This window comes from Podarcis vaucheri (assembly GCF_965113315.1).
Source record: "Podarcis vaucheri genome assembly, chromosome: 8".
Taxonomy (NCBI): domain Eukaryota; kingdom Metazoa; phylum Chordata; class Lepidosauria; order Squamata; family Lacertidae; genus Podarcis; species Podarcis vaucheri.
The window spans coordinates 36,622,975-36,637,881 of record NC_138766.1 but is presented as its reverse complement, the minus strand read 5'-3'; the positions used below and the strand labels follow the sequence as shown (position 1 = coordinate 36,637,881).

The following is a 14,907-nucleotide window of genomic DNA, read 5'->3' as shown; positions in this document are numbered from 1 at the left end:
ATAAGAATGCACACTGGGCCCACATTCAGTTTATATATTTTTTGTTCTCAGGGGCACAGATACGAGAATTAGTAAGACTTTGATGTTAGAAAAGGGGAAATAGTAGCACTGGATCTTAGCAGAGGAAATTTCACAAAATGATAAGCAGGGCTGTTTAAAACGATAAGAATGGCAGTGCAGAGAAAGCACCAGATTTTCTTTTAATCTCCATTTTTTATTTGTAACAACAAAGAGATAGTAGTATCAGAAAATTGGGAATAAATTTTATGCTATTTTAGACCTAAGCTGTATAAAGAATAAAGATCGTCGAAGAATTGATGCTTTTGAATTATGGTGCTGGAGGAGACTCTTGAGAGTCCCATGGACTGCAAGAAGATCATACCTATCCATTCTGAAGGAAATCAGCCCTGAGTGCTCACTGGAAGGACTGATCCTGAAGCTGAGGCTCCAATACTTTGGCCACCTCATGAGAAGAGAAGACTCCCTGGAAAAGACCCTGATGTTGGGAAAGATGGAGGGTGCAAAGAGAAGGGGACAACAGAGGACGAGATGGTTGGACAGTGTTCTCGAAGCTACCAACATGAGTTTGACCAAACTCTGGGAGGCAGTGGAAGACAGGAATGCCTGGCGTGCTCTTGTCCATGGGGTCATGAGGAGTCGGACACGACTAAAATAACAATTTCAGCTACTGTTGTTTCATGGTGTCCATTCCTATCTGAATTTCTCAAATAAACTGCATTTCATTAGATTTAATAATAACTGCATGCCTGAATAGAACATATTTCTGCTGTATCTGAGCAACAGCCATGTGTAAAAGTAGAATGAGGCCTAAGTGAATGCCAGCAAAACACACACTTTTTTTCTATTCATGGTCCTTCCAACAAGAAAACATCCGCAACTTACTCAGGATACAGAGAAAGTATCAGTCCCCTGGATGCACACCCTGCAGCAAAATATGCTTTCTATTACAGTTTATGTAGAAGTGAATGAGCACTGTGTTAAATGGGTGAGTAGTGATTTGACAGAACATGTTTGCCAATGTTACTCTTCTTAGTCAAGCATCATACACTAGAGGTATAAGCACCTCTTTGTTAAGCATTCTTTTGATATTATTTTTTATCTACTACATTGCTTTTAAAAAATCAATAGTGTGTAGTCTGGGGTTTTGTCCTTTATCTAGGATTTAATTTCTGGAGTTTTTGCCTGAAAGACTTCGATTCTTCTAGTATGTCATATTGTGGTGCAGCTGCTGCTTCAGTTGATTTTCTTAAAAAGATCTATCCTCCTAAAACATTTTAGATCTTCCTATGTCCCAATGGGAGGCATCTGCTATGCAGAAAGCTAGGAGCTGGATGGTAGACACACCATCTTTGCATTCATCTCTCACACTTGAGATAAGATCCTTGGTATTTTCAGTGCCGGTTTAGGATTGGAATGGAAGCATGCAGTGTTTTAAGTGGACCCAATAACGTGAATATCTGTTGAGTAAATAAAATGAATGTTCTGTAGGTAGGTAGGGACCCTCCCCCCCAAAAAAAAACCTGTTCCGTAATATTTTGTAGGTATATCTATTTGCATGGATGGATAAAATATTAATTTCATAAAACTGCATTGTGATGATTCCATTTCATTTTGAGCCTATGGCCTAGCTAAATTGGAAAGGCCCCTGCCTACCTTTTACAGTATAGAACTAGCTGCTTTCAGGTACTGCATTTAGCGGGTGTTTGTTCCGGAACACTGAAAAGATTAGAATCCATAGTGAGCACTGTATGCATGGGGGGGGGGGGGGAATCAGCTAGGCATGCATACCCTCCAACAGCCTGGGAACCAAAATTAGGAAGATCCTGAGCGAGACCAAAAACCAAGATGAAAAAATGAGCACATTTCAGTTTGGCACTCTGGCACAAGCCAGCTGACATGTGCCAGAACGCTGGACTGAAAAATGGGCTTTTTTTCTGGACTGGCATTCAGCTGACATGTTCCAGAGTGCCAGACCAAAAAATGGGACATTCCAGGATCCAATTAGAAGCTGGGATTGGCTTCTATAATTTCGGGATGTCCCACTTAAATCGGGACTTCTGAGCGGTATGGGCAAGGCAATTGTGCTTAATCTTGAATTGTTTTGTAGGCAGATGAAAGAGGATATTGGTAAAATATTTAATGAAGAGGAAAATTAGTCAAAATCTTAATAGAGATACTGAAAAATGAGTATATGTGGTTGGATGATATTATGATGAGCGCTCCTCTGAAGAGCTAAATGGTTTTGATAGGTTTAGGATGGTGACATTGGGTTACAACTGCTAAGATTGCTGTGATCCTTTGATCGGTGATTAGAAATCACAGGTGTATTTGGGGAGTGTATAAGAAACATTGCTTCGCAACCGCCTCCTTATTTTTGAGGCTGAACCTATGCACATTTGTCTTTCAGTCAAGGCCTATATTTTCAGTTGGAACATGCATCCCTTTATTTTGGGTTCCAGTGAGGGATACTTCCAATCTAGGGACTCAGCTAGATTGGTAAAGAAAAAGTGTTTCATATGCACTGTGTATGTGATATAACACTGTGTACCAGATGGCGCTGTGGAGTCCCGTCTTTCCCTACCAGATTTCCCTGTATGAGTTTACAATGCGTTTAACTGAATCACTTCTTCAACATGTCTATATCCAGCCTAGGAACCCCTTTTAAATTTCTCCAAAAATATATAGATAAAAGTCTCCGTCCTGCAAGGTCTGGTGCTGTGCAATTTCCATGCATTTAAAAGGTATTTGTGTCAGATATCCAAAGTGTCTCAAATTCATGTTCTTCTCTAGGGATTGCCAACATGGTACCTATGGATGCCTGTAGAGGCTTTGAAATATACTCAGTCGCAAAGTTATTTCATGCTCTTTATTCAGCTCATAGTGGTGAGGAGGAATGAATGAATGTCCCCTCACAGTATCTGCTTTATATACATTATTTACACAATGGGCTGCACATGATTGGCTAATTCCGGAATTCTACTGTAAGCCAATCAGGTTGTGGATTCACTTCTATCTGGAGCAGGATTGGGTGGTTCCTGCCAACCAATCATACTGCTGCATTGTTCTAGGACCAATCAGACTGCTGCATTCTGAATCCTATTGTTCTAGGACCAATCAGACTGCTGCATTTTGGATCCTATTGTTCTAGGACCAATCAGACTGCTGCAGTTTGGATCCTATTCAACTCAGTACATAACAGGCTTTCTCTTACACCCTGTGCCCCCTCTCCCTGCTGAAAATGGAAAGAAGGCTTGTTGTTGTTCTTGTTTAGTCGTTTAGTCGTGTCTGACTCTTCGTGATCCCCTGGACCAGAGCATGCCAGGCACTCCTGTCTTTCACTGCCTCCCGCAGTTTGGTCAAACTCATGCTGGTAGCTTCAAGAGCACTGTCCAACCATCTCATCCTCTATCGTCCCCTTCTTCTTGTGCCAGTCAATCTTTCCCAACATCAGGGTCTTTTCCAGGGAGTCTTCTCATGAGGTGGCCAAAGTATTGGAGCCTCAGCTTCAGGATCTGTCCTTCCAGTGAGCACTCAGGGCTGATTTCCTTAAGAATGGAGAGGTTTGATCTTCTTGCACTCCATGGGACTCTCAAGAGTCTCCTCCAGCACCATAATTCAAAAGCATCAATTCTTCGGCGATCAGCCTTCTTTATGGTCCAAAAAAGAAGGCTTGTAAGAAGCATTTGATTGTGGCCAACAGAATAGGTTGTGGTGAATGTAGTGTTCATGGGAGTTTATCCAGTTTGGAAATGGGCCCAAAGGTTGGCAACTGATATTCCATTGGACATAATGTGAGCTGCTTGCTTATTTGCTTCTCTATGTTTTACATTTACTGAATAAATAATGATATTTACAAGCCTGCAGCTTGGTTTAGAAAACAGGAATGGAAAAGATAAAATTTAATGCATTTCTCATGCCTAGTGCAGTCCTTGTTTTAAGAGGTTACATGTGCCTCTTAAACTATGTAAAAAGTACATAGGACTGTTAAGATTAAGACCAACATTCTTATAGCCAGTCCTGTGTAGCATTTATGTCTAGCTACTCAGATTTATTTAGAATGGTTAAATGGGTTTTAATTCAAGCTGTTGTGCTTTATTAAATATGGCTTTGTGCATTATGAAATGCGGATTCGTAAGATTTGTGCATTTCCAGGGGGAAATAACCCTACCGTCCACCTCTTCTGTAACCTGGTGGAATGGCTGCTGCTAGGTGACGGTTTAGCGAGAGGTAGAGTCAAAGGTCGTTAGTGTCTCAGCAGAGCCAGTGGAATTGTCCTGCTTCTTATCTCTTCCTCTGCGGCAGCCGTCTTTGAGAGGTGGGCTTGGGAAGGAGAGTATATCACCTATTAGAGAAATGGCAACCGCAAGAATGCTGGTTGGTTATAATTTGTAAAATATCTTAGTAGAGTTATGATTCAGTCCCTGGAGTTTTCCAATTGACTTCAATATAGGATGTAGGCTTTAATTGTTATGGCTCAATCATGAATATATTTTACTAGGAAATAAGCTCTGCTGATTTCCCTTCAAACATCATATTCTTCATGTATATCATCTTTCCTCACTGATGCATGCTTCCTAGACTTTTTCATGAGATTACTTGCCTGTTGTTTCCCTTCCCACTAATAGTGACAGCTTCTGTAAGTACACTGCTAACCACTAAAGGATCTTGGCTTATTATAATATGTCAGACTTCCAGATTGCATTCTTTAGTTGACCACCAGAGGTTTAGCAGAATGCTCTTTCTGCCCACTCCCTTTTGAAATAATTGTAAGCTTATCCACTTTTATCCACTATCTTCTTCGCACTTTGGTTCCCTCGTAGATCTTGCAGCTATCATTTACCACCACAAAAATGCCCCCATAAGCACTACACAGAGCTAGCAATTTACTGTAGGAGTTTCGTGAATCATAAAATACGGGAAGGCATTCACATCTCTCCCTGTTGTTGTTTTTTAAAAAAGGAAGTCATTTCAGCTTTTACAATGTCAGCTAGCATCATAATGTGCACTGCTAACTATATAGAATCAGCACACAGGGCTCTAAGTACTTTTCTGCTGTTTTTAGTGAAAGATTAGGGTGCCCAACATTTAACTGCTTTTGTTCCTTCTGTCCTTGCATATGGAAAGGAAATCTAAGTTACCATATTGGTAACTTAGATTTTAGGTTAAGCTAATAGAGCTGACACATGTGAGGCAAGCAGAATCTAAAAAAAAATCAGCCTATACAACAGTAAGATAGAATTTACAATGAAAATTATTCATTATTAAAAATGGGATTAAAAGTGTGTCATAATTTACATTCCTTAGGCAAAAGCCGCAAGTTTTCTGCAGGTGCTGTTTAGGTTTTTAGATATTTGTCCTAACTAGGGTTGGGGAAAATTTTTGATTCAGTTCACATATAAAGGTGAACCTACCTAATTCACACTTTCTAAAACAGCCATCCTTCAACATTCATGCTTCTCTGAATTTTGCAAAGCACTTCTCCTGCCACAGAATGAACCTGCTGAGTTAAGCCAATGGCCCATCTAGTCCAGTATCCTGTTTTGACAGTGGCCAATCAGATGCCTGCTTGGAAGCCTACAAGCAGGACATGAGCACAACAGTACCCTGAACACTTGCAGTTCCCAGAAACTGATATTCAGAGGCATACTGCTTCTGACAGTGGAGGTTGAACATGGCCACTGTGGCTAGCAAGTGTTGATAGCCTTGTCCTCCATGAATTTGCCCATTCCTCTTTTAAAACCATCCAGGTTGGTGGCCATCACTGCCTTTTTGTGAGAGCGAGTTCCATAGAAGAAGAAGAGTTTGGATTTGATATCCTGCTTTATCACTACCCAAAGGAGTCTCAAAGCGGCTAACAATCTCCTTTCCCTTCCTCCCCCACAACAAACACTCTGTGAGGTGAGTGGGGCTGAGAGACTTCAGTGTGACTAGCCCAAGGTCACCCAGCAGCTGCATGTGGAGGAGCAGGGAAGCGAACCCGGTTCACCAGATTACGAGTCCACCGTTCCTAACCGCTGCACCACACTGGCAGTCTCAATTACAAAGCAAATAGTTTAGCTATGCCCTGCATGAATGAGTACTTCCTTTGGATGTCCACAAGTTCTGGTATTATGAGAGTGGGAGAGAGAATTTTCTCTATCTGCTTTCTCCATGCCATGCGAATTTGTTACCAAGGGGGCCAGGATCTCTTTACACCTTGGACACATCAATGAACTTCTGCCCACCAAGGAGATAGCTGAGTATGTGACGGACAGTGCTAAATACTGGGGTAGGGTGGGGTGGAAACCTGCACCTCTGTTGGCAATGTGCAGAATTGTTTTTGTAGTTTAAGTTACCGGTACTTTATGGACAGCCTAGGTTTTCTTTAGATAAAGGAAAGGAGGGGCAAGAACGTGTACAAAAATGTACATACTATGCTAAAGTGTGCATGAAAATGCACAGTGAAGATAGCATTAAAAATGCATTATATTAAGGGAAATTGCTTTGGAAAAAATATGTGCATTAGGTAAAATTGAACACAGAAAGGATACAGTAGGAGAAATCCACCCTAAGGTGCTGATGAATTTTCATGAGAACTTTTTTTAAAAAAAACAAAATGCATACTGATGTGCACATTTGGAAGAACTGATCTCCAGATTGGAAAAATGAGAAACAAGAATTGACCAATTTATCCACCCCTAGTTCCAACTCAAGAGCTCATTTCCCTACTTAACTGATGCTTATCAGGGGTGTGAAGTAGGAGCTTTCCGAGTTTTCCTTTCCAAAAAGGGGAAAGTGGTGAGGTAGCCAGTAAAAGCATGGTGGGGCACTGCCACTCACTTTACCTCTAGCCCAGTGTTTCCCAACCTTTTTTGGGCAACGGCACACCTGTTTAATGAAAAAAATATCGCGGCACACCACCATTACAGCCCCGTGACGTCAGCGCGCAGCGTCACGCCGGGAGGGACGCACGAAAGTGAAAGTTTTCAATTTTTTCCCCTCCCCCTTGCCGGGGAACCTCCAAGCTTTGGGGGTGGGGGGGGGAGGAGGCAGCAGAGCGAGGGACTGAGGGACGGCGGCAGCTGAGGCGGCGGCGGCTGTTGTGGTGGTGGCGGCGATAGCGGGCGGAGGGGGCGGCGGCGGGGCCGAGGTGGTTGGCAGCGGCGGGGGAGGCAGCGGCGGGTGGAGCAGGAGGGCGACCGAGGCCGGTGAGGGAGTAGGGTTGCCCGGGGCTTGAGGAGCCGTCGCCGGGAGTTGCTGCTGCTGTTGTTGCTGCTGCTGCCCGGACATGCCGGCCTCCTCCTCGTCCGCTGTCTCGCGCTCCTCCCTTTTGCACGCGCTGCTCCGCCGCCGCCCCATTGGCTGGGTCCTGTCAGCTGATCCTGTGTTATTTCCTGTGTGTGTGTGTGAGGGGAGAATGGAGAGAGAAACCTCGGCACCACCACCGCGGAGCCGCCCCCGGCTCGACGCGGATCCTCGCCGCCGCCGCCTCTCACCGCCCGACTCGCCTGCCTCCCTCCCACGGCACACCAGCCAATGTCTCACGGCACACTAGTGTGCCGCGGAACACCGGTTGGGAAACACTGCTCTAGCCAGTAGCATCACTGCTTCTTCTCAAGAGACAGAGAACACTTGCATAATTGGTGGTCCACTGTAAATAGGATTGTGCATGCAGCCTAATCTGCATGCAGGCTGTTTCAGGTTCATGAGAGCCTTTCTTGCTGCTAGGGTCAGCTGAACACATTTATGTTGTGATTTAAAACCTTTCTCAAAAAATTGATTGGATGGGGCAATCTATATTTCTCCCATCTACAGACATTTGATTCAGACAACACACTAGATATATGTGCATGCATGGAAGGAGAAGAACTGTCTCTAAGATCAGATGACAGTTTTTGAGTTTGTGTACTTAAGGATTTTCCAGGTCATGGTTGCTGAATGGATGTGTGTGTGCCTTTGGTAGAGATTCCTCTGAATGCATCTCTTTTTTATATCATGAACTAGGTCTCACATTATGGTACAGCATATCTCTTAGTAACATCTGTTCAAAAGAAGGTGCTTGGCTGGTTTTTTTGTTTGAAGGAATTGAAAGCACAGATTATTTTCCCCCAATTGTAATAGGATTTTCAAACATGACACCATTGATGGGGTGAGAGGAATAAAAACCTTGGCAAGCATGAAGTGGGGCATTTTGAACTGACACAGAGTGATTTCAATATGTGTAGCAGAACAATATATGCTTTTTGAGAAACAACATATTCTTTGCAGCTGAAAATAAATGCACAGAAACAAAACCCTGTCACTCACAGAGATTGTTACAAAATAAAGGCCTCTATAACAGGTTCAGTTTGTTATTTCTAAAGAAGAAATTATGATGTTTTCTTCCATCCTATTGCATTCCAAGTTGGAAGTGGAAGGCAATATTTCCAAACAGATGAATGCTCTTTGTATAGAGGGCATGCCCCTTTAGTAATGAAGCCTTGAAAATTATAGGTGAAATGTGAATAATCAGCTTGTGTTTTGTGAAAGACCCTGATTATTCCTTGAACCAGAAGATTTGTTTCTAAACTCATCAGTTACAAGGTAACCTTCCTATTTCAAGGGTCCCTGGAGAATATGACATGCTTCTGACTTATGCCCTGATGTTGCTAGAATGAAGTTCTACCGCCATTTGCAACAATGAGGTATTTGCCTAGCTATGTCTGCCTGAAGCATGTTGTTTTGGCCTTTGGCCTGTGGAGGTCTGCAGAAACACAGCCGTGACCTCTTCTCACTTGTTACAACCACAAATTATTAATTAGCCTCTGGTTCCAACTCCAGCAACTGTTGCAGGGCAGTTGAAATGTGGCCTTTTGGAAAGGGATTATACTGGGCATAGCAGTGGCGCAAAGCTCTTTGAATGACTGCTGTAAAACCACTCTACAAACGCACATTCACAGACTTTCCTTTCCTCCTCCTCTTCTTCACATTTTTCTAATGTGGCATCTTCTTCGAAGTAGTTTATGCCTACAAGACTCACTCTCAGGCAGTTGTTTAGTGGGTGAGCATGTGGAGATGTTTACTATGGTTGGTGACTTCTCAGAGGCTGTGACATTGCGCTTCTAACAAATGAAGCAAGTGAGGCTTTTTGTGAGGCATATTGATAAACTTAATGGAAAAGCTTCACCTGCTTAATTTGTGTATGCCACACTATACAGTAAAAGGTAGAAGATGGTTGTTAAAAAGATGGCAACCCTGGTCTGTATCTCAGACACACTGAGATCACAGCTGTCAGTCGTCAAGTGTCAACCAGTCCTGGGCTTTCCATGTTGTTAATATGGCCCAATTGTATTGGCCCAGTACAGATGACCAACTCACTACGCAGTAAGTGAGTTGGAAACCGGGTTCGTGTCTCCGCTCCTCCACATGCAGCTGCTGGGTGACCTTGGGCCAGTCACGCTTCTCTGAAGTCTCTCAGCCCCACTCACCTCACAGAGTGTTTGTTGTGGGGGAGGAAGGGAAAGGAGAATGTTAGCCGCTTTGAGACTCCTGAAGGGGAGTGAAAGGCGGGATATCAAATCCAAACTCTTCTTCTTCTTCTAAGGTTTTCCCTGAGAGGTCAAAAAGCGGAGACTTGCTCTAACCCATAATAAAATAATTTAATGCCCTAATGCTCAGATTACTAGATTGAGGTTTGCTGTAGGAATACCTCTAAAGTTATTTTTCTTGTATGTGATGCGTGATAGAATTATTGTATGGTAGTATTTGGTGCCATGATGCAACTGTATCTTGGGGAGCAGTGCCAGAAAATAAAATAAGTCCTGCTAGCATAGATCTGGGCATGTTATTAGTACAGGTATCTCTACTTGTAATCCATTTCATTTGCAGCATCCTATATGATACACCTGGAAGCTTTTGCATTTTAGGTTAGTGATGCAATTTCAGTACTACCCAAGGTTTGTCCTCAAATCACCGTACTTTTCTGTCTATAGGACATCCCCATGGATAAGACACCCCCTAATTTTTGGGACTCAATATTAAGAAAATGGGAGGAGATTATCCAGAATGGGAGAAATGCCGGAAAAAAGCTCACCCAAATTCCAAACGCTTGCAATCGAACGCAATGTAGAAACCTATCATATTTCCGATCGACACCAGCAGCCACCAGTCCCACGCCCAATTGCCGCAGCAGAGCCCAGTCACCAGCAGCCATTGTCACAGCAGCGCCCAATCACAAGCGGACATTGTCGCAGCAACACCTAATCACAAGCGGACATTGTTGCAGCAGCGCCCAATCACAAACAGACATTGTCGCAGCAATAACACCAGTGACAATCTACTACTCAAGACAGAAATCATTTCCCTCTGCACTACCCATGTTTAAGACTACCCCAATTTTTAAGTGTTGTTTTAAGGTAAAAAAAATTGTCTTATAGATGGAAAAGTACGGTAGCTTCTGTGATGTTTCGCTAGTGCTAGGGCATGACTCAATCAATGTTATGACAGTGTGATATAGAAATTGCTTATTGTGAGTAATAATGTTTCCTAGCTGATGCTGTTATATGACACTAATCACTGCAGGCTACCATATACTCCGAATGAACTCTCCTATTTCTCTGGAGAGAACTCCTCACATTCTGGTTTTTATGTATGTTTCATGTTTGTGGCTTTAAATCACAACAAAATAAACTGTGTTTTGAAATGCATTCTCTTCCATGGGACTCTTGCTCATAAGCTTGAACAGGCTTACAGTATAATATATTCTGATGTTAGAGAAAGAATTGTATTTTTATGTTAACCTGCAATTGATGTATCTACTTTCAAGCTTGTTTTAGGTTAGTGTCATATTAAGAGTAGAATGGCTCTTATTCACAGACATTTGCCTTGATCTACCAAAAGAGATTTGTATGTGGATGCAGGCTTCCATATATGTGGCTGATATAGCGCTGCATTAGTATTCATATTGCAAAGTTCCTCTGAGCCCAACTGAACTGTTTGGATGCTCCTTTTGATCTAGATTAAGGGGAAGTAACATGAAGAAGTTAACTTCAAGGTACAATCAACATGTTAGGTAAAGGTAAAGGGACCCCTGACCATTAGGTCCAGTCGTGACCGACTCTGGGGTTGCGGCGCTCATCTCGCTTTATTGGTCGAGGGAGCCGGCGTACAACTTCCAGGTCATGTGGCCAGCATGACTAAGCCACTTCTGGCAAACTAGAGCAGCGCACGGAAATGCCATTTACCTTCCTGCCGGAGCAGTACCTATTTATCTACTTGTACTTTGACGTGCTTTCGAACTGCTAGGTTGGCAGGAGCAGGGACCAAGCAACGGGAGCTCACCCCGTCATGGGGATTCGAACCGCCGACCTTCTGATCAGCAAGTCCTAGGCTCTGTGGTTTAACTGGTCAATTATCTGTTAGCAATGCAATGGATTATTATTTTATTTTTTTCAGATATAGGTACTCCAAGACTGAAACTTGTTTGGTAGGAAGAAAAAGGGCCAGAGTTCCATGAGAGTCCCCATCTTCTCTGGCTATCCCTGGCTAAAGGCAAATAGCAGTTCCTGTATTTTAGAACCAATGTGGTACCCTCCAGATGGACTTGAACTGCAACTTCCATCTTCCCTGACCACTGGCTACATTAGTCAGAGATTATGGGAGTTGTAAGCTAACATCTGGAGGACTTTACCTTGGCTACCCCTGCCTTGAGAATATAGGTTGGGGCCATAGGTCAGTGGATGTAATTTTGCTTCCCACCTTTATATTTTGAGTCATATTTGGCAGCAGGAAACATTCCATTCATAACAGCAACAAGTGCTTCAGCAACTTTTTAGTGTTTCCTCCATGCCTGTGTTTTTAAAATATTGGGAATTAAATTATCAAGTGCCTGAGGTTGTCGAGTGAAGATGTAAAACAGCTGTAGATCCAATGCATTTTTGTCATTAAGTTTATATACACAAATGAAAGACTATAATTGTCACTGTTTGTGGAATGGAAGTAGCAAGCCAGACATACCTGTAAAGTAAAATATACACACATCAGTATTCATGCCAAAACAAGATTGTTTACCATATTCTTTTAGGTGTTTAGATACATGAACACTTGTTCTAAGTATGCTGAAATGGAAAAAAAGAAATCATGTTCTGGTCTTCTCAACTCTTGAGATACAATGCAAGGAATACATTGGAAAGATGGCACCCACATATTTAGCTCTGAATATTTTATCTTAGACGAAGCATGCAATTGTGTTGACAGTGCCCTTTCCTAATGTAAGTTGTCTGGACTTGTTTGTTCTTCATGCACTTTGCAGTTATGACACTTGCTGTTTCCACTCCACTTGTGCTCTGCATTGTGTGGCTTAATTGGTCTAGGGCAGCTTTTTGTCTCTTCATTAATACATTTATGTTGTCACAGTGACTAAACATTATTTCGTCTTGTGTGGTTTAAGCAAGTTTAGGTAAACATTATTGTTTAGATGGTTTGATTAAATTACTTTAAATGCTTAAAATATTTTTAGTACATGTACAAATAATACTTTTAAAGTAAAGAATACACAATACATTGGTACCTCGGGTTAAGTACTTAATTCGTTCCGGAGGTCTGTTCTTAACCTGAAACTGTTCTTAACCTGAAGCACCACTTTAGCTAATGGGGCCTCCTGCTGCTGCTGCCGCGCCACCGGAGCACGATTTCTGTTCTCATCCTGAAGCAAAGTTCTTAACCCGAGGTACTATTTCCGGGTTAGCGGAGTCTGTAACCTGAAGCGTATGTAACCCGAGGTACCACTATATAATAAATCACATTCCACAAACTTACATCAGTATATCTCACTAGTTAATGGATGGTTAGAGTACCTTTTGTCATTGTAGATGAGCTTTAAGGACCACTTACTGATGGTGAGTGGTGACTGCAACCCAGGATGATCGCAGTCCGAGCCAGGGACAGACTTTTGGTCCCACACGGCCTTGGGGGGGGGCACAAGACTCCCTTCTCCTCTGGCCATGTGGGTTGCTGGGGCATGTATTTAAATGGAGCTATCATGGGCAAGTAACGGGGCATGGCTTTCATTGTGGACCTGAGTGAAGACTTCAGCCCCTAGTGTTCACTTGGGTCTGCTCATGAGGCATATAAAGAAGCATCACCCAGACTCACCAGCTCAGTTGGACCTGGATTCCCTACCCTCCCATCCTATGTAGCATATGGTCCTGCCTGAAGGTGAGAGGGCAGGTCCTTCATAAGACCTTGCTATGGAAATAGTTGGTTGCATATTCAGAACCAGGGAGAAATTTGTCTACAGACAAATTGGGCCTGTCAGGCAGTTTTGCCTACCTCATGGCGGATATCCTTGGTCTGGAGCCTTAATCTGGGGGGGGGGGAGCCCACCCACTCCTGCTTCAGGTAATTGGGGTTAACCCATTAAAGGGGTCCAGGTGCAGGTACTCTCCAGATGTCCAAAGGAGGCCAATGGGCCATGGAAACACACACCCCCCAGCTGAATGACGGTCTTAGAGGGATCACCCGTATTGGATGTATGCCACATAGCGATTCTTAACCCAGGACAGACCCTGCAAAATATTAAACCAGCAGTCGGGCTGAACGATTCAGGATATAGTGGTACCTCTGGTTATGAACTTAACCTGAAACCATTCTTAACCTGAGGTACCATTTTATCTAATGGGGCCTCCCGCTGCCAGCGTGAGATTTCTGTTCTTATTCTGAGGTAAAGTTCTTAACCTGAGGTACTACTTCTGGGTTAGTGGAGTCTGTAACCCAAAGTGTTTGTAACCCAAGGTGTTGTAACCCGAGGTCCCACTGTACATACCCACTGCCTATGTCAAAGCCTACTTACATTTGTAATCAATAAAGTTGTGGTCTATTTGAACCCAAGATGTTTGTCCAGTGTGTCTATTGTATCCTGTTTTCCTTTTCTCTAAGGGCAATAGGAAGTTAGAATGATCCCAGCAGAGGTGCTCAAAGTTTTAAGAAATGCAGATGAGATTTGTTTTGTCATATAAAAATGCTAACTCTGCCACTCTTGCTTTATTTTTAGACTGGCCTTTTGTGTCCCCACCAGTCAAGAAACTACCATTTCTTTGAATAGGCTAGGCACCCCCATGAACGTAACAAATGTATCAGGAAATGGCATTGCTCCCTGGGCCCACAGATCCCGAATTCACCTCATATTCTTACAACAACTTGGAGACACTTTGCGAAGTGCAGGCAAAGAAAGGATTCTTCTACAAAAAGGCCACCCTTCTGCGTCCTGGGGAAGACTTGTGTTGCTTTGCCCACCGAGAGGACCGGACTGCGTATGTGATCATCAATGTAGGTGGCATCAAATACAGAATCCCATGGACCACATTAGAGAATTGCCCCTTGACCAGGCTTGGGAAGTTAAAATCGTGTAACAACTACGAAGAGATCATGGATATCTGTGATGACTATGATGTCAATTGCAACGAGTTTTTCTTTGACCGCAACCCGTGTGCCTTCAGGACCATCATGACTTTTGTGACGGCTGGGAAGCTCAGGCTCCTGAGAGAAATGTGCGCCCTCTCTTTCCAAGACGAGCTGGTTTACTGGGGGATAGAAGAGGAACACCTGGAGTGGTGCTGTAAAAAAAGGCTGCGACAAAAAGAGGAAGAGATAGCAGAGGCTGCCCTGTTTGAAGAGGAAATGCTAGCTAGTGAAGAGCCACAATGTGCCTTCGAGGACAGCAGCCGTTTGCAGTTCTGCATGAGAAAGCTCAGGGATATGGTGGAAAATCCTCACTCGGGGATCCCTGGAAAGATCTTTGCTTGCATATCCGTTTCCTTTGTTGCCATCACTGCAGTTAGTCTCTGTATTAGCACCATGCCAGATCTCAGAGAAGAAGAAGACCGGGTAAGTGAACAGAAATGCATTTTATAAAAAGTAATGATGCTGAAA

The 14,907-nt window shown here is 43.2% G+C and overlaps 2 protein-coding genes across 7 annotated transcripts in view; one reads left to right on the top strand and one right to left on the bottom strand.

The window, feature by feature from the left end:
- Positions 1–14,907, bottom strand: part of LOC309539753 (uncharacterized protein) — a gene marked incomplete at its 5' end in the record, with an annotated part of 197,503 nt that overhangs the window by 152,295 nt on the left and 30,301 nt on the right. The window lies entirely within an intron of this gene.
- KCNG2 (potassium voltage-gated channel modifier subfamily G member 2) overlaps positions 1–14,907 on the top strand; it is a 50,408-nt gene that overhangs the window by 23,487 nt on the left and 12,014 nt on the right. For 5 of the 6 annotated variants that reach the window (XM_082235002.1, XM_082234998.1, XM_082234999.1 and 2 more), the window contains one exon: positions 14,030–14,862. In XM_082235002.1, coding sequence (XP_082091128.1) covers positions 14,107–14,862 — 756 coding nt within the window. In that variant the 5' untranslated portion in view covers positions 14,030–14,106. Of the gene's footprint in view, positions 1–867; positions 1,007–14,029; positions 14,863–14,907 lie in introns of those variants that run through there. The other variant, XM_082235001.1, reaches the window with a different exon arrangement.